The sequence below is a fragment of the Merops nubicus genome, unplaced genomic scaffold, assembly GCF_000691845.1.
Source record: "Merops nubicus isolate BGI_N331 unplaced genomic scaffold, ASM69184v1 scaffold3351, whole genome shotgun sequence".
Classification (NCBI taxonomy): domain Eukaryota; kingdom Metazoa; phylum Chordata; class Aves; order Coraciiformes; family Meropidae; genus Merops; species Merops nubicus.
Genome location: NW_008588835.1, coordinates 43,552 through 70,906, shown reverse-complemented (window position 1 = coordinate 70,906; position 27,355 = coordinate 43,552). Strand labels below are relative to the sequence as shown.

General features: G+C 47.5%; 1 protein-coding gene across 1 annotated transcript in view; it reads right to left on the bottom strand.

Annotated features, from left to right (window-relative positions):
- Window positions 1–27,355, bottom strand: part of LOC103781647 (dynein heavy chain 9, axonemal-like) — a gene marked incomplete at both ends in the record, with an annotated part of 74,934 nt that overhangs the window by 5,013 nt on the left and 42,566 nt on the right. Inside the window, 8 exons of the mRNA XM_008949365.1 lie at window positions 3,141–3,401; window positions 11,675–11,908; window positions 12,972–13,133; window positions 15,532–15,674; window positions 17,605–17,728; window positions 19,765–19,927; window positions 22,356–22,552; window positions 23,767–23,928. Coding sequence (XP_008947613.1) covers window positions 3,141–3,401; window positions 11,675–11,908; window positions 12,972–13,133; window positions 15,532–15,674; window positions 17,605–17,728; window positions 19,765–19,927; window positions 22,356–22,552; window positions 23,767–23,928 — 1,446 coding nt within the window. The remainder of the gene's footprint in view (window positions 1–3,140; window positions 3,402–11,674; window positions 11,909–12,971; window positions 13,134–15,531; window positions 15,675–17,604; window positions 17,729–19,764; window positions 19,928–22,355; window positions 22,553–23,766; window positions 23,929–27,355) is intronic.

Below are 27,355 nucleotides of genomic sequence, written 5' to 3'. Positions count from 1 at the left end.
CGCCTTGAGCAGGAGAGCAGTCACTGAGGTGACCGGGCATGAGAATCCCCCCACCAGCATCAGCTAATCGCTGGGTACACCCTGGATTCACACATGATTCTACGATTCTATTCTATGAAAGTTCAAGTTGTGAGGAACATACAGAGAGCTGAGTTCTGCTGAGGTCTGGCTGAGCTGGGCCACCCTTGCAGAGAGAAGCATGGCTATGGATGGTTTTGAAGGCACCAAAGAGACTACTTAAAGCACCAGGAAGATAATCCTCCCACCAAAAAAAAAAAAAAAGCAGCAGAAACCAAGTTGGGCTTCAGTTGTGTCTGGTGAGAAGGTAACACACACACCATGGCCCCTTTCACCTTCTCACACACTGACCAGGTGAAATAGTTTTGGTTTTGCTGGAATAATTTGCGTACCAAAGAATCACATGCCCCTGCTACTCAGAACTTCCATTGCTCTGCTTGTGCTCCTCAGCACTGGTCTCCTCTTCTCCTCCAGCTCCAAATATCATGCAGGATCTCTGACCTGCTTGTAAAGGTTGATCCCGTGGGTTCATGCCCTGTAAACCTGCCCTTCCTTCAAACTAGCAGGTGACACCAGCCCAGAAATGTCCATGCAGCCTCCTATTACTGAGCGCCTCAGTAGCTGATGATCCATATTTGTCACTGCATTCTACTCAACAGCTTGTCTCACTGTTTTCCTTATTAATGTTGCATATAACAGTGCTGTCCTAATAACACAACCCAGATAACTGGGGAGAAACTATATGAACACACATAAATATTGCTGATTATTCATGTCAGCTAGCAGGTCAAGCTCTCTGATGCATCACTGATCAAAAGGAAAGGGAGACCATGCTTCCAGTGCTCTGCTACTGCTGCTTTACATGTCCCTAGAGAAAATCCCAACATCTCCCCAGCCTTTGCCTAATGAGACATTCTGCAGCTCTAGTAAAATACCAAATGAAGAGAGGAATATTTCCCTTTTGTACAGTCCTTTCTGTTTCAGGAACAAAGGACAAAGCAACACACCTCTGCAGCAGAGCCACGTTTCCTGAAAGGTAAGCCATCAGAAAACCCATTCCTGATGACCTGGAGTTGCTTTCCTCTCCCCCAGTGGGGCTGTGACATGACTGAACTATGGTGTGAGACATGACAGAGCCTTGCTTTGACTTATGGTTTGAGTTATGACTGAACCATGTTTTGAGGCATAGTTTGAGCTACAGTTTAAGGCATGCCTGACCCATGATTTCATGGACAGTCGGAGCCATGACTGAGCCATGTTTTGCTGTGAACATGGGAATAACTCCAATTTTCTGGCTGCCTCTAGTGAGTGGCCACTGCTCTGCCCTGGGTGCAGCAGGAGTTTGCTGTTCCAGGACGCTGTGTGAATTGCAGACCAAGATCAGTTGTAGGTGTGTGTCTCCAGGGCACATCTCAAAGTGCTGGGATCCAAACAGGAACTCCTGGAGCACCCTTAGAGGAAAAATTTTCCAAGGTACCAAAAACCTTCCCTAAGCCAATCAGTCTCCTGCAGTCAGAGCACTCCTTATCTCCTGGTTATTTCCCCAGTTCCTTCAGAGTCCCCTGGTCTGTGGCAAAGTATGGCTCTACCAAGAGGCCACCACACACTCAGTATCCAGCTACCCATCACCCACAACAGTGTCCTGCTCAGCCCAAAGACACTGCTGAAGAACAGGTCCTCTCCAGACTCAAGAAGCCCCAGTACTGTATAAACCCAAACATGGAATGAGACTTTTGTGCCAGCATTTACTGTCTCAAATCAAAAGCCACCCCGTGAGTGCAGCTGTGGAGCCAAGCTCTGTGTATCAAACATTGAGCATCACACTCAACAAGGCCTAAGGAACATCTTGGGCAGAGAAGACAAGGCAAACCTCACCCCAGTATAGCTGGAGAAGTTCAGTCCAAACCCTCAGGTCATCGTGTTTTGTCCCTACAACAGTAGGGAACTCAAGAGGAAAAGATGCCCAGAGGAGCCCAAGAACTTAGCAGCTCTCCTCACTGGACCTCTGGATCTCTGAACTTTCTTCCTGCACCTTGTCCTCCCCCTTGACCAAATAAGTCATTTTCCATAGGCTACAGGAAGACACTTGCCCCACTGTGGTGCAAACTCAGCGGGGGGCCATGAGCCTTCCCATTGCAGATCCCTTTCCAAAGCAGGAGATGGGTCAAGTGGGAACTCAGAGGACATCCACACTCACTGCCAGCTGCAGCCACAAGCTGCCAGCCCCACAGCCAGCACCGCCAGTCTGTGGGGCTCACATGAGCTCTGCCTGTGCAGTGTTCCCGACACCAGCCATGCCGCTGAGGAGAAAGGCTCGCAGAGCAGCCGGGTGCAAAATCTGCATTGCTGGTGTTCTGGAATGTTCTCAGCTCCCACAGTGCTGGTTGTGAGCCTGCACAGCAGTACCCCACCAAACAGCATCCCTGTCCTCTCTGCAATGAAAGGGTGCTTGGGGCTCACCCCAGCTCTCCTGCAACACCTCCTGCATTTCTGCTGTCACCAGCCAAGGGCTCAGTGCTCCTTGCCCCAGGGCCCTCAGAACAGCTGGAAATCAGTCACTCCGAGAGCACCAGCAGCCTCTCCTGTGTCCCCTCCTACAGCTGCACTCCCCACAGCTCAGGGGTAACAGCCCCAGAAGAGTCTGGAGTAAGATCTGGCCTGTGCCCCTGTCCTGGAGCCCAGCCCTCCATCCCGCATGTCCTCCTCCATGCTAGATGATGGGTCTGAGCCAGTGAGAGTGCCCAAGACAGCCAGACAGAAATACAGAACTGGTGACCCCTCTGAGACACACTTCCTGGGGTCCTGAAGGAGAGTGACAATAAGGTGACTCCCCCTTCCTTGCAGGGCAGAATGAGAAGCAGTGCAGCCAATCAACACTGGAGAAGAGGTGCAAACAAAGCACCCAGTTCCAGTTCCTCCAGCCCTCCATGGCCGTGATTAACAGGTTACTTGGTGCTGCTTCATGGCTGCTCCTGTTTACACCAGGGACCAAGTATGCACCATTTGGGAAGAAGCTGGAGGACAATTAAAACAATGCCCCAGAACTTGGGCCATCAGATGACACTGCCTCCCCTCCAATGCAGAGGGAAGATACTGGATTCCCATGGGAATCTTCATCCTACCTTGTTGAGGGTGTTCAGAGCTTCCTGGGCAGCTGCCAGAGCAGGCTCAGCTTTGGCCAGGTCCTCCTCGCAGTCCTTCTGCTTCCGCTCAACCTCCTGGGTAATAAGTGCCACTTTCTGCTCCTCCTCGTCAGCGATGGCCTTTTCCCTGCTCACTTTCTCCGTCTCCACCCCCACCACCCGGATCAGCTTGTCAGCATCATCATTCTTCTGCTTCAGCTCCACTTCCTGGGCTGCCAGCTTGGCCTTCAGCTCATCCACCTGGGGGGAAGACACACGTGTGGGAGCACCAGCACCCACCAACCTGCTCCACTCCCTGCCCAGAAGCACGGGCTCACACTCGAGTGGGGCTGACCAGTACCGAAAAGTGTGGAGGGCCTGTGTGTGAAGCAAGCAATGCCCTGGCAGCACAGAAAAGCAGCATTTCGAGCTGGCAGCAGGATACCGCTGCTGTCCTTCACCTGGGTCACTGCTGGAGAGCCCATGCATATGGTCCACACTCTGGAGCAGCCTGCTAGCGGCGAGGAACACGACACAGGAGAAACCAGAACCAGCAGGAGGAGCTGCTAGGGAGGTTGTCCCACCCCTGCTCACTGCCTCTGCTTGGAAACTGGACAGAGGTGCCAGGGCCACATGAACGTTGCTTTGAGCAGGGTTAAGTGGGAGGCGGGTAAAAACTTTCATTTTAGGTATTCTTGAGATTATTGTTGTGCAGCCCAGTAGCCTGACCATGGACCAGGCATTTGCAGGAAGCTTCTCTCATTCTAAAGCCAAATACCTCCAGCTCTGAATGTGAGATGTGATGTCACCTCACATAGGCAGAAGAGAGCACGTGGAGCTTGCCACGGGCAGGTTTTGAGGAGGCCCTGTGCCCCAGGCAGCAGCGTTCCCCAAGCCTCCTGCTCATCCAGACACACCTTGCCCCTCAGCAACCCCGGCCCCTGCCCACACAAACCAGGCAGAGGCACTAACCCTGAGGCTCCCTCACAACCTGCAGGTCCTATGGACTTGTGGTGGGAAGAACATTTTATCATACCAGAAAGATCCTGATTTGGATCTGCTGACAGGTACAGCCCTCGTTAGAGGTCCGAGGCTCAAGTGGCTTTAAAATGTGAGGTCCAATGAGCTCGAGAAGGGATCTCCTGTTCAGCCAGTAGCCAAGAGACGTGGCAGTGGTGGCACCTCCTCACACACTGCTCCCCCAAGGAGCTGCCCACACCCAACAAGGTAGGAGCCCTCTCCTGCAACAGGCTGAAGCTTTTGCATGGTGGGAGAGCTCGCACTGCCTCTCCCTTGAAGACAGAAAGTTTCTTTGTAAAAGTATCTGTTTCAGTGAATTTACACAGGCTCTGTGCAGACCACAGAGTTTTTCCCTGTCCTGCCATCAGGCTCATAAAGGGTTGCTCAGAGCTCCTGAGGTACATCTGCACCTGCATAAAACACTGACTAGAAGGGAAGTCAGACAGTTGCTTTTGTTGATAATTCCATTTTTATACCAGAAGAGAGAGCCTAATTTTCAATCTTACAAAAGGAAGCTAGCGGCATTCAGCATCAGCTTCAAGCGGAGAGCAGTTTCTTAGGAGACTCTCTGTGTGCCCCCTCCCTCGGCCCCTCCTGCTGTCTGCCACTACGATGCTGTTTGCACCAGGACAAAGACACGACTGTAAATCCAAAGGGCTCTGGGCTCACGGGAGCACGTAATCCCTTCCATCAGCAAACTCAGCAGCAGCCCCTTGTTCAGCTCCATGCCTTCAGGGACTACAGGAAATTGAAGTGGGAGGCTTCGCTGAATGGCAGATATGGCTTGTGACCTTCTGCCCAAAAATCAGTAATCATGCGCTGGATGCTTACAGCAGTGGGAGCTTTAGGGGTTTACAAAACCACAAATGAGTTCATTTTGACAAAGGTTTAAAAAAAAAAAAAAAAAAAAAAAGGATGAAAACCCACTAGCACTCAACAGGGATACAAAATGAGCAGATGGAAATTCGGCTCCAGCACAGCCTGGGAGAACAGAAAATGCCCTGATCCAACTCAGTTTTGGCCAAGCACACACAGCAAGGGAAGGGCAAATGGTGTGCTACAGCAGGAGTTAAGAGAGAAGGAAATTCAGTCAGGGCTTTGCCTGAAGGAAATACTTGGCAGCCCAGAAATGTATGTTGCTGTGAAGGCCCCTGCCCAGCTGAGCTCACGTCACACGTTCAATTCCCAGTGGAGATAACGCAAGTTGGAGCTGTGAGGTGCACCCCAAGGATCTGCTGGACCCTCTGCCAATAAGCCACGTCACATCTAGGGCACACACTGTGACCTCCAGCCTCCCTACAGCAGGATTGTGGAACATGAGAGGAAACAACCGTGTTTGCCCAGTGAGGCTAAAGCTCAAATGCAACTGAGCAGGGACAATTTCATGGTGTTTGTGCAGTGGAAATGGAGAAGCAGGAGCTACACCCAAATGACCAAACTCACCAGCTGTAGTGATGTCCTGGGGGTGGCACAGGGAATGGACATGTATGAACTTTACTCGCCCAGTTTCACTCCCTGAGCACAGCAAACAAGTTTCTCTCAATGCTAGATTCACGTCCACAGCAAAACCAGCCTGTAACATCCATTCCTCCTCCCTTCCCACACATCCCAGTGTCAGACATAAAAATGCTTGATAAGACAGGGGTGAGCAGAGAGAACCTCATGCCACCACCTTTTGGTGCACAGGCACAGCAGAAACCTTAAACATGCTCCCATCAATGGCCCGTGGAACTGCTCCTAGCAGAACACCACTAGGAACAAAGGCATGAAGAGCTCTTCTCTTTCTACAGACATGACAGGAACAGAAAGTACACAAGCTTTCCCACCCTCACACCAAAGAGGACCTTTCATTCCAAAAGGATGGCAGCTTGTATGCAGAGCTATTTTCTGTTTATTTGGAAAACCCAGGTGCCTGTCATATGGCCAGCCACTAAACTGCAACTTCCAAGACCCAGAGGTGGCCCAGCCCATCTTCTGTCCTCTCACAGCCCAGAACTTATTCAACAGTCACACAGTCTTCCTCCTTGCACTGACACCCCCATACTCCCAGTCCACCCTATGATAAAACTGCAGTGTTATTAACCATTCAGATCAGGAGCAGGAGCATCCACCATGCTTCAAGTGTATTTCCAGGTTGCTCTTGCCTGGTCATTCTTGGGTTATCTCCACAGGATTCCTGGTCAGGGCTACCAACAATACACGAGGTAACACCACAGTGCAACGACATCACATGCAAAACACCAAGGTGCGACAGGAGAAGAGCACAGAAAATATTATCATGTCATACAATGCCTGTTCCCTGGAGCCCGTGCTCAGATGAAGAGGATGAAGACTGACAGAGACAAATAAGAGGTCAGAACACTCTGGAGACTGAAGCCAGGAAGCCCTGTTGATCCAGCCACTTGTATCTGCTTTGTATAGCAAGGTTTTGGTCACGGCAGGGCTGCAGGGGTGGCTTTTAGGAGAAGCTGCTAGAAGCTGCTCCTATGTCTGATAGAGTCAACATCAGCAAGCTCCAAGATGGATTCTCCACTGGGCAAGGCTGAGCCCATCAGCAATGGTGGTAGCACCTCTGGGACAACGCATTTAAGATGGGGAAAGAAATGCTGCACAACAACAAATGGAAGAGAGGACTGAGAAGATATGAAAGAAACAACTGTGCAAACACCAAGGTCACTGAAGAAGGACAGGGAGGAGGTGCTGCAGGCACCAAAGCAGAGATTCCCCTGTAGCCCATGGTGAAGCCCATGGTGAGGTAGTCTGTCACCCTGCAGCACACAGAGATCCACAGTGGAGCAGATATCCATCTGCAGCCCACAGAGGACCAAGGAGGCTGTAAGCCAGTGGAGACCTCACACTGGAGCAGGCTCCTGGCAGGACCTGTGGCCCCATGGAGAGGAACCCACACTGGAGCAGGTTTGCTGGCAGGACTTGTGACCATGCAGTGGACCAATGCTGGAGCAGTCTGCTCCCTGTGAAAGTCTGCACCTTCTGAAAGGGACCCATGCTGGAGGAGTTCAAGACCAACTGCAGCCCACGGGAAGGAGTCACACTGGGGAAGTTCTTGGAGAAGTGTCTCCTGAGGGAGAGGTCCCACTCTGGAGCAGGGGAGGAGTGTGAGAAGAAGCAGCAGAGACAATGTCTGATGAACTGACCTCAACTCCAATTCCCTACCTCCCTGCACCACTCAGGGAGAGCAGACAGAGAAACTGGGAGTGAACTTGACCCCAGGGAGAGAATAGAGGCAGGGGGAAGGTGTTTTAAGATTTTGTTTGATTTCTCCTTACCCTACACAGATTTGATTGGCAATAAATTAATCTAATTTCCCCAAGTCATGTCTGTTTTGCCTGCGACAGTAACCGGTGAGTGTTCTCCCTGCCCTTATTTTGACCTACCTTTTCCACCTTATTCTTTTCCTCCCCTGCCCTGCTGAAGAGGGGAGTGATAGAACAGCATCCAGCCAAGGTCAACCCGCCGGAGCTCAGAGCAAAGGAAACAAGGACACTCAGTGTGAGGGGAAGGCTGGACACCAGAATCCTGCAGAAATACTAGGCTGCAAGACAGAGCTCAGGAAGGCACAGGGCACGTAGCAGAGGCACCTGACACATGGATACAAGCACGGGCAACAGGGTAACCAGGGCCACAAAGTGTTGGCGTAAAAGTTAAAGAGAAGCAGCTCCACATGGAGGGTCAGGAAGAGACTGGTTTTATGTCCAGAACAAGATCATGGGGTTGGGGATTCACACCTCTTCAAAGACTGAGCTGTAACCGTTCAGGGTGCTGCAGTGACCTGTCCTTCTTGGTTCTTGCCAGCGCATTGGACCCTGCTGTGCTGTAGAGCAGCCACAGACACATGCTGGTAAGCAGAAGAAAGCAAGAATCATAGAACCACAGAATCATTTAGGTTGGAAAAGACCTTTAAGATCATCAAGTCCAACCATTAACCCAGCAATACCAGGTCCCCACTAACCCATGTCCCTTAGCAGCATATCTCCACAGCCTGGAAACCCCTCCAGGGATTTCCAGGGATTTCCCACAACTGTCCTGGGAAGCCTGGACCAGGCCTTGACAACTCTTTTGGTGATGAAATTGTTCATAATGTCCAACCTGTACCTCCTCTGGCACAACTTGAGGCCGTTTCCTCTTATCCTGTTGCTTGTTCCTTGGGAGAAGAGCCTGACCCCTATGTGGCTCCAACCTCCTGTCAGGGAGCTGTCGAGAGCCTCCTTTTCTCCAAGCTGAACAAATCCAGGTCCCTCAGCTGCTCCTCACCAGACTTGTGTTCTAGACCATTCACTGCCTTAGCTCTCCTCCTCTGGACACACTCCAGCACCTCGACATCTTTGTTGCATTGAGGTGCCCAAAAGTGAACCCAGGATTTGAGATGTGGCCTCACCAGTGTTGAGTCCAGGGGGACAATCCCTGCCCTAGTCCTGCTGGCCACACTAGTGCTGACACAAGCCAGGATGCTGTATAGAACTACAAGAGAATAACAGTACAAAGAGAGACTGAGGTGACATGGAAAACCCCAGCAGAATGTCATCCCAAGAGAAGAGAGAACGCTGTTAATCTCCTTCCCACAGGTAACACCAGGGTAAGAACTAGACAGAGGTGTGAGCAGACGATCCAGCACATGCCTTAGCACATGGAATATTGTTATGGGACACAAAAGGGTCAGTACTTTGTCCCAGACAGTGCTAAGAAATGTGAAAACCCTGTGAGCTGCTTCCTGAGTCCAGGACAATCTGATAAGCAATTAGTAATGTGAGGCAGAAGAGTAAAGAGCAAAGCAAATGATATTCAAGGGTAATGTACTGTGAGTCCAAAGGGGAAGGAAGAAGTGCTGCCCACCACTAGGACAGCATAGGAATTATTAAAGAATAGAAAACCTGGAGGGCAGGCTCCCAGAAGACTCATTTTATCTGACTGTCCCTGCCTTGTTTCAAGAACACAAAATACATCACAAAGGTCAGCGATTAATTGATAGAGCAAGCAAGACTTGTATCTGGAATCCAGTGATGCAATATTAACCAAAGCCATCCTAAAAATTACTCAGCAATTGGCTCTGAACGGGGCACTGACGTCTTCATAATGATCATCACTGAAAAACAAATTACTCATCCCACACGTATTCCCAAGTCTACAATGTCCTAACTGGAAGCTGGCTTCTGCTTTTCTGGGTATTGAGGACAGCCACTATCTTCAGGGAAAGATGGTTCAGCATGTAAGCTAATGGAAAACACTTCTTTAGAGGAAAAGCTGGTCAACATCAAGATGTCTAAGTCTAAAAAGAAAAAAAAAGCAAACAAACAAACAAAAAAACAAAACAAAAAAAAAAAAAAAAAACCGCCAAAAAACCAAAAACAGAGCAGGTAGTGGCCAGAAGATTAAAAGAGAAAAGAAATGTTATTTTGGAGCCAGAACCACTGTCCAGAAGTACCCTGCAACTACTTGTTCAACAGCCCCCTCATGCTGAAAGTACACTGAATGGTCTACAGAAATACATAAAACTCATCATTAACTTGTCACGGTATCCAAGCAGCAGGAACCTGGAGAATACTGATGATGGGAGCACTAGTCCTGAGGCCTAAGGCACAACCAGGTCACACCCAGGTATCAAAATTCATCTCTTTTGCTTTGAAAATAAAAGACTCACAACATATCACTTCCAAGCACCATGAACACCATATGCAGATGACACAACTGAGTGAGACAGAAGGCTTGTCACTTCCCCAGAACCAAGACCAACCACTTCTATGGGTGAATATAAAGTTCAGCCACTCAAATCCATATTGAAGATTGAACTTTCTGGTATGATTTCCAGTTCTGCTAAATATCCACACTCTGGTTTCAAATCAAGAGCAGTTTTGACTGTTGTGCACATCTGATAATTTAGGTGTTTAATTTTAGGCCCCCTGTGCTAATATTAGATTCAAATTTAACATATTTGTCCTCACTGCTCTGCATCCTAATCGACTTCACAAACAGGCACTTCTCACCCCATCCTTACTTTAATCAAACATGAAGTTTGTGTTCTTTTACCCTCTTGCAATAGCAAGACCTGCAAGACCCACTGGTGCTGTGGCTTCCCATGTCCCCCCCGGTCCTCCACCACTGCTCAGCCCCCGTCTTCTGGTTCATCAGAGAAGTCTTGCCAACATAACACCCTACTGAAGATGTGCCTGAAGAACACAGAAGGGGCCCCGTCTTTGACTGTGGACTTGTTTCTTCTCAGAAGGCTAGCTTCATATTACTTGCTCTCCATGAAAAATAGACTTAACCCACCTTGTCCACCAGTGGGGCACCATCAAAACTAGCAGCATCCCACAGGTCAGCAGAATTGTTTGTTTTCACAGGCAAGGCAGATCTGCTTTGCAGTGAGGGCATGTATTTACAGCCCTGGTTGGTGTCACTGGTTGTGATGGGTGCTCTCTGCTACCGGCTGTTCAACCTCAGCTACAGCCTTACAAAGGAGAGGCTAAAACCTGCAAAGGGAACATGAAACATGTCCACTCCCCTCCTGTGTCCTCAAAGATCTGTCCTGCACCACAGAGAAAGCGACTGTTTAAAGTGAGATGTAGACTATCAGGGTTGAGAGGCACAAATGAAGCCCATACATCACTCTCCAGCAAGGCATGTATCTTATTGAGCATGACAGACGTGATTTATGCCACCAGCATTATCCAGAGCTTATGTATGGAAGGGGTTGAACCTGCTAGTCCTTCACTCACACCAACCCTCTGCATTTCTTTGGAGCAGCTTCAGGAAAGGCCCATTTGCCACAGCAGAGGCTTGTAAGTGAATATTTGTAGGAGTTAATAGAATATGAAACAGAGAGAAAACCAGGAGGTTAGCAACAGATGTAGACAGTAGAGCTCTGAAAAGCAGTTTGTGTCACTGCAGAGAGGTCTGGGAAATGCTTAGAAGAACATCTAGTTATTACCTCAGAAGAGTGCCAGTGTGGCTCTTTAGCTGGGGGATCTGGGGATGGCTAATTTTCATTTCAGACATGCAGCAATTTTCCTTAAAGATGGATAGCATAATGCAAGGAATAACAAACACCAGCTTTAACTGAAAAGGATGTTCTATTTAGTCTGGAAAAGAGGATTCTTACTGAAGTTATTGGAGATTTCCCAGATGTAACTCCAAAAAGCTCAAATCTTCCTGTATTTTATCAGCTAGTCTGTCATCACAGCTGAAATTTAAGCAATAATGGAAGGTGGACACAGCCAACAGGATCCCTACCTCATGCTACTAACTGTGATCTTTCATGGTTATCACCCAAAATGAAGAGATTGGCCACACAACTCTTCCCTTCTCCTTTCCAGTACAGAACATCCCTTCTACTCATCCAGGAACCCAGTTCAAGCCAGACTAGAGCCAGGATCTAGCACAAATTTTACACCATATCCAGTTTCAGCCTGCAAAGTTCTCCTTCAAACCAGGATGCAGGGATGTGTCTAACTGAGAAACAAGGAAAATCATCAGCTTTTAACCCAAAAGGGTTTGCCCACCTGTGCAGACGTGCTGTTGAGCTTCTCCAGGCCATTCGCCAGCCGCTCCACCTTTGCTTTTAAATCCTTGCCCTTTTTCAACAGCAAATTCTGATAGAGTTTGATTTGCTCCAGGAATGACTTCGGAGTGGTGTAGTTGTATCGTCGCTCATTGCTCAGATACAATCGGGATATCTCGTTGACACTTGTGTGGACATGGGCCATGAATTTGCTTATTGAATCTTTCACTGAATCCTAAAAGGAAGATGAGAAGACAGGAGAAACTATTCTAAACAGAACAACTATATATAACGCAGACCTGTGCCATATATAAAGGAATTTATTAACTTTTTGTTCTGCTGCAGCAAAGTCCAGGATGTAACAACTAAGCTGATCCCTTTTCATTTGTTATCTCTAAAATAACTTTGTCTACCCATGTACTTTATACCTCTTTTTATATCTTTTTATCTCATATTTTATCTTATTCCAAGCAATTTTTCTAGCATTCAGCTCTACAAAATAACAACCTTTTCAGTATAAAATTGAGCTTTTCTTCTGTACAAATGGGGAAAGCGCACACTCACAAAAAGAAGCATTATAGACTTTATTCTTCCAAAACCCTGTCCAGAAAAGCTAAACAAACAGAACTGAATCCCTTTTAGTCTAGTAGCTGGTTGTCATCGATGAGAACTTGACTTTTTTGCCCTTGACCCTTAGGGAGGCTCAGAGGCATGTGGAGAGACGAGCGGACGGTCCCCACAGTAATCGTGAGCATTTGGTTATTTTCTGCACTGATTTGTAAGCTGCCTCTCTTCAAAGCAGCCATTTCACTGACTACTCAACGTACAAACACACGTGAGCATGGTGCCCACAGCCAGACTTCTGCTAAGTCCATAGCCCTCTCTGAGAAACCTGGACCACATTCCAAGCATGATTCAAGTTCAATGCACAGCAGCAGTACCAGCAATCCCTCTTCAGACAGTCACCCAGATGTCCTGGATAAGTGCTGGAGGGCAATAAAGGTGAGCAAACCCTCCCTGCAATGCTGTCCTCATCGTGTGAGGTGTTGCTTGCATGGCAGGGATGAGGTCACACCTGGCTGCCACCAGCACTGTGTGGTCAGGGGTAGCCAGTGTCTGCACTGTATAGAGGCGCTCAGATCCACATAGGGGAACTCAAACTCAAGCAGGGGAACGCAAACCCAAATGGAGGAACTCCAACCCAAGCAGAGGAACTCACGCCCAAGCAGGGGAACTAAAAACCCAAGCAGGGGAACTCAAACCCAGGCATGACTCAGCATGGTGGGTGAGGTGCTCACCTCCAGGATCTCTGTTTCTCGCAGAAATCGGAGGCTGACGGACTCGAGGGCCTCCCGTGGCCACTCCTGGAACCAGTCTATGGCCACACAGCCGATGATGGCGGGGAATCTCCTGCTGCGGACGCGCAGCTTGGTACCGACCGGTGAAAAACACAGCGCAACCTGTGGGGACCAGGGAAGGAGAAGGTGAGGAGACACAGCCAGGAGCAGGCACCAGGCTCTAGCCGTGCAGCCCAGCCCAGACTCCACCAACCACTTCCAATGGAAGATCTCACACCACTAGCTAAGGGCACAACAACTTCTGCCCTTGAGTCCTTGCTCTTCAGGCCAGCAAGCCTGGCCTGGTAAAGGCATAATCCAGCAGTAAACACAATTTATCTCAGCAGTAACAGCAAGCACTGGGGTCAAGCATTGCTGTGGTCAAAAGCAGAAGCCTGGCACACTTTCAAGGCTGCAGCCGAGGTTTAATGTAACCACTCTTCCCTGCTTTAGCAGTGACACAAAGCTCTGCCTGGCAGGGAACTGGCATCTAGATCCAAGTGGTGCAACCAGGAATTAAACTGAATGGATCTAAATTCTCCTGGCAGGACCACAGGCCTGCCTGGATTTTTTTCCCCGAAAGCCAGAATTGAAAAGGGTTGAGGTGGCTCAAACTCAAAATCTGCTTTTATCAGAATAAGAAATTTTTTAAAAATAGAGCAATCTCCACACAAAGCAGACTGGAAATAAAAGCAGTTTTGAAGGCATTTTCCCTGCTCATCACATTTTTGCACAGTAGGTCCTTTGCCTTTCAGGCTTTTCTTTCAGCCCAACAGCTGCTAAAAGTTTCTGAGTTGCATTTATGAGCTGTGCTCATCAGGCGCAAAGAAGGACACAGGCAAGCTGCCACCACACAGTGAAGCAGCAATATCTGAGCAAGGGCCAGTTAGGGAAGCAGCATCCCTCACCCAACACATCGTCTCTCTCCCACTTGTTAGCCCTGACTGGTGCCTGCACAGCCTGCAAGTGCCACTGGGCAGGCTCTGTCAGCTCAGACATCTCCATAAAGTGTCACCACCTCCACCATGAGCTAAGATCTGCCAGCCTGTAACAAAACAACTTTTGTTGTTGTTTCAGATGAGGCAGCTGAGCTTAGAGCTTCTGCTCCTCAGACATGGCCACTGCATGCTCACACACAAGGGACAGACATGTAGAAAGCCTTTCTACACCTTCAAGCATAAGCCTAGGGAACCTCTGTATTGTTTTCTCAGGGCCAGGAAGGTATCCATGCACAAAAGCCCATTTCTGCACCTACACTACTCTCTCTCAAAACCCTGAGGCAGAAGGTGTTTTGATGCTCATGCTCTGCTGGGGCAAGCCCCACTGCTGTGCTGCTCCCAGAGGTCCAGCATGTCCCGGACCAGCAATGGCTTGATCAGCTTTCTGGACAGCACATGAGTCCATCATAAAATGCTAGGGAGAATAAACAGCTCTTCCTGGCTGACCCCATCCATCTGCTCTTGCACGTGGTTAAGGAGAAGGGCAGACAAGGAAAAGTGATCAGCCTCACATTGAGCATGTTCACCCTGCCCTTCCTGTGTACCTCAATAGCTACTAAGGAGTGACACCAGGCAGAAGACAACCAAGGTGCAAGAAGAGCTACAAAACAGCATCGGTGCTCATCAGGAATTCCCCTTTGCAGTGGGAGCGGGAGAGGAGGACTGGATTCCTTCTCCTTGGGCATCTATACTATGGCGTGGTCACTACATTTTCCCTAAAAAATCAACTCTCCAGCTATTCCCCATCCTAAACATTTACCTACCCATATCAAAAAGTGAACAGGCCACCTTACCCCAGTGAATGTGTCCCACCAACACAAACCAAGCAGTGAGTAAGGAGGACGTGCTGACATTAAGCAAAGATCAGGTCTTCACTCATTGCCCACCCTACCTTCCTGCTCTGGGACTGTAGCACTCTGCAGCCTTGGAGATGGGAAAATACCTTCTAGAAGAGTCTAACTCCTTCTTGCACTCTACTTTCTCCACATGCTGGGCACACTTGGGAAGTCCTTTGGGATTTTAGGACACATTTATAAGGCCTTTCTGTGCTGGAGTATGGGTTGCAATGAAAGAAATCCTTGTAAGCACGTTGTGTTCCACTCAGTTCCCAGCACGCTGTTTTTATCACAATGCTTTTTATTTTAATTCTTCTGGTTGTGGATTATCAACAACATGAAGATCTCCTGTGCAACTTTTCCAAGAAGTAAGACCTAGTCCTGATGCACCCCAGTTAAGCCCCTGTGCATGGCTTTGAAAATGGAAAGGTTGTTCATGCTCAACTCTTGAAAGAACATTTTCAGCTCCCATACTGTTTTATAAAGCCCAGGAAGAGATGCCAACAGACAGCATTGCCTATGTGTTAGTATTGCTTGCTGAGAGAATCACAGTTCACATCATGAACAGGCAGAAAAGCCTTTCAAGCTGCACTCTGACCTCCCTACAAGGCAGTCCAAAGCATCTCCACCCTGTTCCCCTGCACCAAGGTCAATGGTGAGGACACGAACTCTGCCAGTCTGTCTCACCTTCAGCTGTCGTCGAACACGCTCTATAAAAAACTTCCAGCAAGTCTCCCTGGAGTCCACCAGCCCCTGGCCTTTAACCTCACTCCTCACGCTGTTGATGATGTCTTCAACTTCATCGTCAGAGAAGAGATCAGGGATTTCACCTACAAGAAGAGGGCACCTTCTGGTTTGCTAGGATTTTGTTGCAGTCTTAGAGCAAAATGAAGTAGCTGTCTCTCTCTTCAGGGGCTTGGGGAAGCCCCTCCTCAAGAAAAATCCTTGTGCCAGATGCCCACATGCCCCAGCAGCAGAAAAATGACACAGAAGGTCGTTCTGCTTAAAAATAAACACTTGTGAGAGCAAACTTTCTTAATAAAAACACAAAGTAAACACAACATGGAATAGAGTCAAGGTACAGAACATCCTTTTTTTCTTTTTTTTCAGATCTACAGTGCTAATTAGAAAACCAAAAAACCAAATATCTAATCTGTTATACACTATAATTAAATCATTTTAGCTTTGCAAACGAATTAGTTACATGTGCAGTTTCTACAGCTGTTCAATGACATTTCCAGCAGTGATCAAATAACTCCCGGGTGACGGAAATGTTATAAAAGTTAGAAATCTTTCAAAAAACTTTTAAAAGTTAATAGTTAGGCAACTGATTGCCAAAAATTTACGCCACCAAATTTTTTTTTTTTTGGTAGTTCCTTTATTTATCGCCTATTCACTTCCTTTCTGGCTTCTGATTCTATTGCAATCATCCTTATTGAGTGAGGTACTGTCAGTACGAGCACTGATCACTTAGGAAAATACATTCATCAGAAATTGGCTCATTTATAAGAAAGATTAAAATATGTATTGTGTTCTATCTTCTCAGGTGATGATAAGAAGTGAAAGAAGTAAGGAAGACAAGCATGGAGGTAGCAGAGAGCACCTAGATCCATCAGTCAGCACCTTCTTGGCAGCACTAGCTCACATCATGGGAAGTCACAGGCTCTGCATAGCCCTGTTGAGTGACATTGGACCTTGAGTGAGAACCTCTGACCTGTCCCCACTTTGCCACACAGCAGCCCCAAGAAAACACAACACCCTTCAAAGCCACCCTAAGACCACCAGGCTGCTCAGCCTGCCCCTTGCTGCAGGACACTGCAGAGCTTCACTTTGGATGATGAGATGTTTGTGTCATCTGCAACATTGTGCCTTCCACAACAACTCCTGTCCTTACTCATGGTTACAAATTCATCACGGGCAGGGTTTGTTTGCTGCTGAAACCCCCTGGCCAATTTATAGCCACGTATGTCAGCTCTGGAGCTACTCACAAGCTTCACCATGCTGTCAACTCTCCACCCCTCACCATCCATGGAGGTCACCTGAACCAGCTGGTATCTTACCACTCCTGATGTATAAATAAGGCAGCAAGTGGCACGCAGTGAGTAGTGAGGATTTACCAGGGAGTCTGGGGAATACACCCACTCTTGGTTACTAGTGAGGTCACGCTCAGTGCTCATCCACACATCCACGTGTTGTGTTCTGCAGGAAAACAGCATCTGTAGATGGTCTAGTCTGCAGTTGTTTCAGCCAACAACAACTCAAAACCTTAAATGCATCTAGCAAAACAAAAGGAAAAGGCTGGTATGGGACAAGCAGCTAGCTGACCCACACAAACATGGTCATCTGGTGGCTTTGCATCATCCAACAACTTGCAGATACTCCAGACAAATATTCTTGCCAGGAACAACCTTATTTTAATAGGCAGCTAGAGCACGTATGTGTGGGATCACTCCTCATTTGCCAAGACATTCCCTTGGCTTGTCCTCAGCTACCACCTCACAACAGACACCACACTTAATAACCATACACAGTGTATTATGAAATATGGAAAAAAAATGGGTACAAGATATACAAGAAAGAAAAAATTCTACCAGATGATGGAGTGCATCCTCATCAAAGAGACCAAATTGCTGCAATTACTCTAGAGCTTAACCCACGTCTCTTCCAGTTTACTGCATATATTGCCCATACAGATAAAGAACATCAGCAAAACTACACTGAAAAGTGGGAGAGGAGTGATATAAGCAACGAGAGACATACCTGATGCTAAGAAGTCATTCACCAGCACCAGGAACTGCTCGTCCGCCACTTGGGCATCAGTCATCAGGAACACGGTGCCCACATTCTTCACGCCAGCTTTGAGGTACAGGTTTGCCAGGTCTGCCTGGAGGTTGAAAAGCAAGCAGGCTTAGGGCTTGCACCTACAGTCTGCAAAGCAAGGGCTGGGTACCACTCCTACAAGTGGGATATTTCAGAATCTTCCCATTATCCAAGAACAAAGCAATTACAATTAATTAGCACTAAACTGCATTTTGGCCACTCTCCACCTTCACGGCTGAGCCTTCCAGGAGACATGGGGAACTCTGTTGCTATCATCATTGTAAGACATTACCAAGAAAGACTTGACTTTATGTCCAGGTCTGGATAACACAAAAATCAGAGGAAAGCCCTGGCCAGCAGCACTAGGCAGAGGGAAACGCCTGTGGCTGAAACACTTAGAGGCCAATGGATGGGGCTGAAGACATCAATGCAATCCCTGGTTGTGGAGACTGCAAGGGGAGTTCATAGAGCCTCCCTCTGCCCCAGGCTGTGGGTACAGTAAGTCACATACACAAGGAGGCTGAAGCACCACAGGGACTGGGAGAGACAGCACTGACTGGAAGTGCTGGTCCTTGCTATCCCCATGCTGTAGATTTCTCTGGTTTCACAAGTATACAGGAATATTATTTTTTTTCTACAGTGCTCCAACACATTTATTTCATTTGTGAGAAGGGAGGACACCTTGTGCAAACATGGACTTTTTTTTTTTTTCGGTTGTGTTTTTCAGTTTTCCAGAGTCCGAGCAGGGACTCGCCCTTCAGTCTCCCATTCAGTGCAGCGATGCTGACAGGGAACCTGCTCATGTAGAAAAGCTGCTTCATTTCAAAGGGGACAGTGTCCTCCTACTGAAAGACACCATCTTTTTGAAATTCAGGTGGTTGATGAGATAAGAAAAACACCATCATCCAGCTCAAACTCCATCCTGTCCTTCCTGTCCCTCCACGCAGGTTACAGGGCACGCAGGGGACCTCGGAGGAATGCACTGGACAATGTTTCAGAAACTTAAACACACACACTTCTTCCAAAAGAATCATTTGCTACTTTCATCACTGGAAATTTGGATTAGATCGATTAAAATAGCGGGAGGGGCCAATGGCAGGCAGGGTAATCTATCACCATTCTGCTCTTCTTATCTGAGGAAAAAAATGAATCCATATTTCATAAGTTCTTTGAAAATTAATAGAGTGAAGGGAACATCAAATTATCTTCCTCCTCCACAGACAAGCTATTTTGAAAACAAGTTTATTTATACTGATATCGAGCTCTATTCCTAGATGGAAGCACAGGCTCCCTCAGTAAATAGGCAGGTAGGAGCTAGAAAAACCCACGAGTGGGGCTGAAAAACACAGAGGAGAGCTGAAAACACCCAACGGATGTGGGACAGGCTTGTGTGACACGATGAAAACAGCTTGTCCAGAACCACAGGTCATCAGGTGGTGCCACTGGTGGGGAAGGAACCTGAGGCTCAGTGGCCTTTACCTCTCCCAGGGTTACTGCGATTGTGAGTTTTACGACACTTTAAATGACAATCATTTTGCCAGCAGCTAAAATACTTCTGAACCACTTCCGTGATGTTCTAAAATGCTAATTTATAATTCCTAAGCTCACTTGGCTGTGCACAGAGAGAAGCACAAGCACTTGTTGTCTATAGGGAACCATCCATCATCCACTCAGTCCCTCTCTTACACAAAATACCACATGAGAAATGTGATACAATTTGGGAACTCTCCTCCTACTCTCTGCTGCTCCTTTCCCACCTCCAAATCACTCCACAACAGGCACTCACAGACTAGCTAATTACCACATCTTGGTTTAATTAGAAATAATTAGCACAGGCCAGCGCTGACACTAAGCCTTGGGCTGGAATGCTCTCAGGCCTGGCCAGGCAGAGGACACCAGGTCTGTTTGCACCCCTGTGCAGACACACCTCAGGAAGGTGTTTCAAGAAGCATTGCTCCTTGTCCCATGTCGTGTCAGGACCTCTTCAGTATCTTCACAACAGCATAACTCAGAGTGCAACAAGACAAAGTTCTCAGGGCAAGTTCTGCGTTTTATTTCCTTCCTCTCCAACTCAGTCAAAAAAAAAAAAAAGGCACCTACCTTCAGGTCAGGGATCCCATACCCTTTCCTCAAAGTGATCTGGAAAACCTCCAGAGAGCTGATGAAGGCTGCCAGTCTGGTCAGGCTCTGCTTGCCACTGCCACCCACGCCAACCAGGAGAGCGTTTCCTCTGGGGGCCTCCAGGATACGGTTGATGCGGCAACTAAATTGAAGCATACAAAATCTCTCATTAATAAAGAGTATTTTTTTCTTTTTCTCTGCCTGGTGCGTTTCAATACATATTTTATTCACTAAGAAATTGTATTCTGAATGGAATGAAAAATGTCAACCTCAGAGACATGTCAGCAATCAATCCCCATCTCTGCTGAGACCTCTACAGAGGACGTAACTGATGAAAAATATAGTTTGATGGCAATTCAGACCATGTCCATATTTTTTTTTCCAGCTTCCAAGCCCTGCTGGATTATTTTAACTATTTTAAGGTGAAGGCTTGGACATCTTTTCAGGGAGGACAAGGGAAAAACACATCACATTGACATGGAAAAACTGAACAAAACTGGAGGCTCTGATGCCCCTCCCCAGTAAAGGTTTCTCTTCACAAAGCATTTGGGGTTCACATTCAGGTGAAGAGTCCTGCTATGCATTAAAGCATATTTGTATGTGTCTACAATGGCAAAAAACCTCTCTGGAAAAAGAGTTTGTGTTACTCATTTATCCAAGCCACCATAACTTAAGAGTGAGATTTTCTTGCTCTTTAAATGAACCTGATGTTATTTTTCAGGTCTGTTCACTGGTCCTGTCCGAGAGTCACATGGTGGACTCTGTCTGCCTCCAATTTATTGTCTTCTAGCAATTGCTGATGTCCCCAAACGTGAAAGCCCCAAATGAGGGGAGGTTTAGAGGATCCTCCCTCTGGAAACCCCACAGTCCTGTGTCTTAAATACAAGCATCATTCCTTTCTTCACAGCGTCGCCTTTATTCAGCCCTATTTTCCTTGACTACCCAGTTAATTTTTCAAATCTGATTGTGAGAAATACTGTATTACTTTACTACAACTCAAGTATTTTATGACCTATGCACAGACTCCCACAGATTGTGAAGTCACACTAGAAAAGCAATCCAGTTTGTGTGGAGGGCTTTGGTGCTCCCACTTCAGATTCTCCAGGCCAGCTCTCCCTGAAAATGACAACATGGTCTCTGCCCTGACTGTGCTCTCCAGGGCTTCATGTTTTGTGAATGTCCACAATAAATCCTGGATTAGGAGATGACCAATGGGCATCTCCCACTTCTTTGCATAAATTAAACCCCTAACTTTTTTCTTTTCCTTTTTTTTTCTTTTTTTCCCCTCAACTGAAAATTTTCAGCAAATTCAAGCTGAAGGACAAGTGCCAAGTTTTGTCACAAACCCCAGTTTATGTACAGGACAAAAGGAGTTCAAGATTAATATTACTGTCCCCTTCCTGCAAGCAATGCAAGCAGGAACACTTCTGGACATCAGGTTGCATTTGACAGGCTGACACAGGGAAACCATGCCCAGCACCACCAGCACACCACACCTGAACAGGGACAGGCTGCTGAGTTCTCAGTGCAGAACTGGTTAAACAGGGAGTTAAAACGAGTAGCACTTTATATATGTGGGGTTTTTTAATTTGATGGGAGTAACTGCATTGGGTTGCCAGGCCCAGCAAGAACTGAAATCACCCACTCTGGTGTGGAGCAGGAGCTGGGCTTTCTTCTCAGGAGTCCTAGCTTAGAGTCCTTAGAAGGGGAGCTTCTTAGCTTAGAGTCACAAAGTGGCACCTCCTCATACAAGGTTTTCACAAAAAATCAGTTCAAACTATGATTTACAGGGCAGGTCCATCTTTTGAGGTGATCTAAGGCCAGATCTATATTTCAAGCACCCAGAAATGAGTTTGTCTCTACTGGAATACCCAACAAGTGTTTAAATGGTATTTGAAAGCTGGAGGTTCCCCACAAATATGTAAATAGCTTCATAATGATCAACCAGAGCCTTGCTGTTTTCATAAAGTCCCACATGTCCAATTTCCAAAGGGAATCTGTCTGCACCTCCAGGTATCTAAATGGAAGCAGAACTTTCAAAGGATCAAAGCAGTTTAAATGCCTCCATCCATTTAAACCGGCAGCCTGAGTGAACATAATCTGGCTTTATACGCACTGGAAAATCCCACTAAGAACATGTGTGAACACAACCCAAAACCAGTTGTGAAAGTACTTTGGGAAATCCCAGTATAACTACCTCTGTAGCTGGCTGTCAGAGTGAAGACAAGAAAGCACTTGAACATTGTCACATATAATAAATGTTCGTGCCACATGTGGAGCATCAAGAGCCAAAGATATCATAACAGCAACCAGACCTTAAAATAACCACCAGTGTGCAGAACCTCCATCTGACAGCCCCAGGCACCTGCATGGTTTCAAAAGCACCCTCCAAGCACCAGGGAGAGAAGCAGTGCAGAATTTGTGCTGGATACGCCACGTGGGCGGGTGAAGCTTCTGCACACCTCCATCTGCTACAAATCTGGATACCTACATCCCCCAGGGAACTCCATGGAAGCAACTGGTGCAGATAAATGCTATGTTGAGACCGTGAAGCCAGAAAATCCCCTTACACGTGGCACATGGCATCCTCAAATAGGACCAGGTTCATGGCAGCATTGACTTCATTGTAGTTATCCAAGGCTTCCACAAGGATCTGGTTCAACTCCTGCCAGGTTTGAACTGGCCTGTAGCTGGGCTCACCAATGCCTTTAGCAAAGTGGCAATAGACATTCATTCTCTTGGTCTGCTCCAAAGTTTCCTCAATGTCCTGACAAAATAAGAAAAAAAAAAAAAAATATTCCAAGTACAGAAGAAACCCTGCAGCTCCATGTCACCTCCCCAGGCCAGTCTGGTGTTCCAGAAAATGCATTTTATGCCCGTATAGTTGCATATGCACACTGGAAAAGAGTGAAGAGGGACAAGATAAATATGTCTAATGAGGAGCCACTGAGGGATGGGGGATTGTTTAGTTTGGAGAAGAGATGGCTGAGGGGAGACCTTCCTGCTCTTGACAACTCCCTGAAAGGAGGCTGGAGTGAGGTGGGGGTTGGTCTCCCAAGTAACCAGTGATAGGATGAGAGTAAATGGGCTTAAGTTGCTCCAGGGAAGGTTTAGGTTAGATATCAGGAAGAATTTCTTTCCTGACGGAGTGGTGAGGCATTGGCCCAGGCTGCCCAGGGAGGTGGGAGAGTCACCATCCCTGGAGAGGTTCAAAAAAATGTGTGGGTGTGGTAGTTCAGGACATGGTTTAGTTGTCAAGGTAGTGCTGAGTTGATGGTTGGACTTGAAGATCTTAGAGGTCTTTTCCAACCTTAATGATTCTATGAGTGGAAGTAGGGAAGGGAAAAGCCCCAGTACTAACTTCTTTTGCTCTGACAACTTTTTGCACATCACAGACCCCCAGTTCATTATGGTAAGAGAATGAAGGGAAAAGCCCCCGCAGCAACAGCCAGAGCATTGGGCTGTTGCATGGGCAATGGTAACACCTGGCGGAGAAGATGTTGTCTGCACTGCTCAGCACCTCAGGGCTACTGCTGTGACTAGGTCAGTGGCACTGCTGGGTGATGCCAGGCCTGAGGGAGAGCAGATCCAGAGCTCTCATTTGAAAGATATTTTGGGGAAAGGGAAAGCAGCAGGGATTTCTGCCTGCATTGCACTTTGCTCCCATGAAGACTGGGGATCTGACCTGTCTCTGGCTTTTGCCACATGTGGCTCAAAGCACTTAAATAAAGGAATTTAATTAATTCACAGAGTTCAGACGTCCTTTCCCCGATGCCCTCATGGGACATCGTGTAGCTGTATCACAACACTGGCAGCCCAGGATATGGATGACACAGATTTTCCTCCTGGGCTCCTATCAAAAGGGTTGCCCTCCAGGCAAGAGAGGGATGTGCAGACCTTGGGTCATACTTTGCTTTCCCAAGGAACTTTTTTCTGGTAAGCATGCACATTATTATCAGAATTATGAACCTCAAGACTTACATCATAGAATTTCTTCACCATCTCCAGCTGGATTTTATCAAAGGTACCATAATCCTTTTTTTCAACCATCTTATCCCGGTACACCCGGTTTGACTCATGCAGGTAGAGTTTCACTAAGTCTTGGGGTTGCTTCAGACATTCAGGGGTGGAGAACAGAAGGCCCTGTGGAGAGAAGAGACAGTCAGGAAACCCCATCTTGACCCTAAGGGACTAACCTCACCCCCAGCAGCCAGGCTGGGACACTAGACTAGGGCTGAGTCACTCTAAATGCAGGTGGACTTCTGAACAGCCCCTGAAGAACATCCTCTCTATTACCCCCAAGCCCCCAAAGCAGTTTGTATTAATTAGATTCATTCTGATACCACAAAGTCCATCCTCAAGGCAGCCTGGCTGGGCTGGTGCTCCTGACCTCAGCAGCAAAGCCCACGGGCAGTCAGGCAGCAGCCCGACCATGTGGCTCTTTGCATCTCCACATCACAACATGGGTGTTTTGTCAAGAATAAAAAACAGTTTGGAAATTTTAGTGCAAATGATTTCTTTTTTTAATCAATTAATTTTAATTAGTGCATTCTGCCTGCAGGAAATATTAGTTGCTGTCTGCTTATCACAGTATGTGTACCATGAACTCTATTAAAATGCATAAAAGAATTATATTTCAAAGAGGTGTTGCCTACTACTAAGCCTATTAACAGCACACAGGGCTTTCAGTGGCATGAATTAAACAGACAGCTTTTATTCCTAACATCTAATTATTTATACCGAAAATATCAAATGGGTTAAAAGCCATGTAAAGCAGTTCCTCTCTGCTCACTGGCCCATGGCTCAAAGCATTTGGGTTTCACATTTGTCATTGCAGCTGCCAAGCTGTTGTTTTACTTATTTCAGAAAAAAAAAGAAATTAGTGAGGAGTGTTAACAACTCAAAACCCATTGGGTCCTAAGCTGATTTAAAAAAAAAAATAATTAAAAAAATAAAGCCCACTCAGTCACTCTAAGGACTGCACAAGCCACAAAAGTTGTGTTCTTGACGCAAACACTTGTGAGGCTACCTCAGAGGGAAGACAATCCACACCCCACAGCTCTGTTATGAGTTTCTTAAGCACCAGAACATCTCCCCTTCCCTCACTTCGCAGACCCAAGCCTCCTCACTCCTCCCAGCAGAGCTACCAGGCTGTCCCATGAACACAACCAGCTGCACCCCCACAGAGCGAAGGGCACACTCCATGTGTGAGGTGGAGACTCCAGGAGATGCTGGGTACACGAGGGACACAGGGCCTTGGGTCACTGCATCTGTGGTGGGTGTGGTGCCAACGTTAAAAGACAAATAAAATGGCTTATCCCTTTGTGGCGTCAATGTTTTATCCATCTGGCTGGTAAGGCCTTAGGTTGTACTTCAGCCAAACCTTTCAGCTTCTTCTCCTCAGGAGAAATGCCAGAAGCTGGTAAGGAAGCTCCTCCCTGCTGCACCGAGGCTTGTCTAGACAATGATAGCCAATATTGTGACATTGGTGATAAAATCATAGCATCATCCATGTTGGAAAAGACCTCTAAGGTCATCAAGTTCAACCATCAACCCAACACTAACATGACCACTAAAACATGTCCTGAAGCACCACATGCACACGGTTTTCTTGAACCCCCCCAGGGATGGTGACTCTACCACCTCCCTGGGCAGCCTGGGCCAGGAAAGAAATCCTTCCTAAGATCCAACCTGAACCTCCCCTGGCACAACTTCAGCCCATTGCCTCTTATCCTATTGCTGGTTACTTGGGAGAAGAGACCAACCCCCACCTCACTCCAACCTCCTTTCAGAGAGCTGTAGAGTGCAAGAAGGTCTCCCCTCAGCCTCCTCTTCTTCAGGCTAAACACCCTCAGGTCCCTCAGCTGCTCCTCACAAGCCATGTCCCCCAGATCCCTCACCAGCTTCATTGTCCTTCTCTGGACCCACTCCAGCAACTCAATGTTGAGTTGTATCCCCCTCTCAGACCACTGGTTTCCCCAGAAACCGCAGAAGCCTTCCCTGAAGGACCAGATTACACGCAATACCATTTTCTTCATCTGTAAGTTCAGGTGCTCCATGTGTAATTTGAAGCTACTCACAGATAAAAGGATCACTCATTTTCCTGTATTGAGATACACTTAATGGCCTCAAGCTGCTCCAGGGAGGTTTAGACTGGACATCACAAAGAACTTTTTCACTGGAAGGGTTGCCAGACATTGGAACATGCTGTCAAGGGAGGTGGTGGAGTCCTCATCGTGGATGTGTTTAAAAGCCATGTGGATGTGGTGCCTGGGGATACGGCTTAGAGGTGGGCTTGGTAGAGTAGGGCTGATGGTTGGACTCAGTCCTAAAGGTCTTTTCCAACCAATGTGATCTATGATTCTGTGCACAGCTCTGGCACTGACAACAGCATCAGGTAGTCCTACATCACCCAGCTAAATGATTGTTGGTATCAGAGTATCTTCGTATCTTCAGAGAAGATATTGGAGGTCAGATGGTGCAGTGGAAAGAGACATTTTCTTTCTCTTTGCAGCCTCACGTGCTCTTGGGGGAATACCTGGAGGAAACAGGGCCTGCAGCTCCACATGGGAATGCACCCGGGCAGCCAAGGCACACACAGAATCAGCCTCTGCACGTACAGAATAATCATGGAAAGCCTGTGACTTTGAACACTGCTGCCTAGAACACTACAAAACCTACACGTGGAGGGGAGCTGAAAGTTTGTGTTTAAAAATAATTGTCCAAAAGTACCAGAACCATTCAAGCCATACTGGCAACACCTACAAAACCACAACACGTGTCCCGAAGCCAAGGTCTGAAGGAAGACAATGTGAATTCTGGATACTAGGTTTGCTGATTCCAAAATTATTTGCACCTCCCTCAGCCTTGCACCCCATGAGGCTCTCTGGCAGCAGGCTGGCTTCCTGCTCGTGCTGTGGTGCACACCCAGCGAGCAGAGGGAAGGGTCAGGGTGGTCCAGCCTGGTGGGAAGCAATGGAGACCGTGGAGAGGGGGTTAACAGGCTCCCATGGATGGGGTTCAAGCACAAAACTGAAAGTCTCCCATGCATAAAAAGGAAAGAAAAATTAATTAATTACTTGTTTTCTTTCTTTGCAGTCCAAATAACATTTAAACTAATAATCTGTGCAGTGTAGTGACCCCTGTCTAGCTCTCCTGCACTGCTGGACTAAGCATCCTGCTCTCCTCTTTGCTGATGTTCTCCTCCTTGATTATGGGAATCCAGAGATTCAGTAGAGTACAGCCTTCTCTGTCCCTTCTGTTGCTGCCTAGACTCACAGAATCATTTTGGTTGGAAGAGACCTTTAAGATTATCAAGTCCAACTGTTAACCCAGCACTGCCAGGTCCCCACTGACCCGTGTCCCGCAGCACCACATCTCCATGGCTTGGAAACCACTCCAGGGATGGGGACTCCACCACTGCCCTGGGCAGCCTGGGACAGGCCTTCACATCCCTTTCAAGGAGTCAAGTTTTCAGCATATCCAACCTAAACCTCCCCCGGCACAACATGAAGCCATTTCCTGTTTTACTATCACTTGTTCCTCGGAGAAGAGCTCGACACCCACCTTG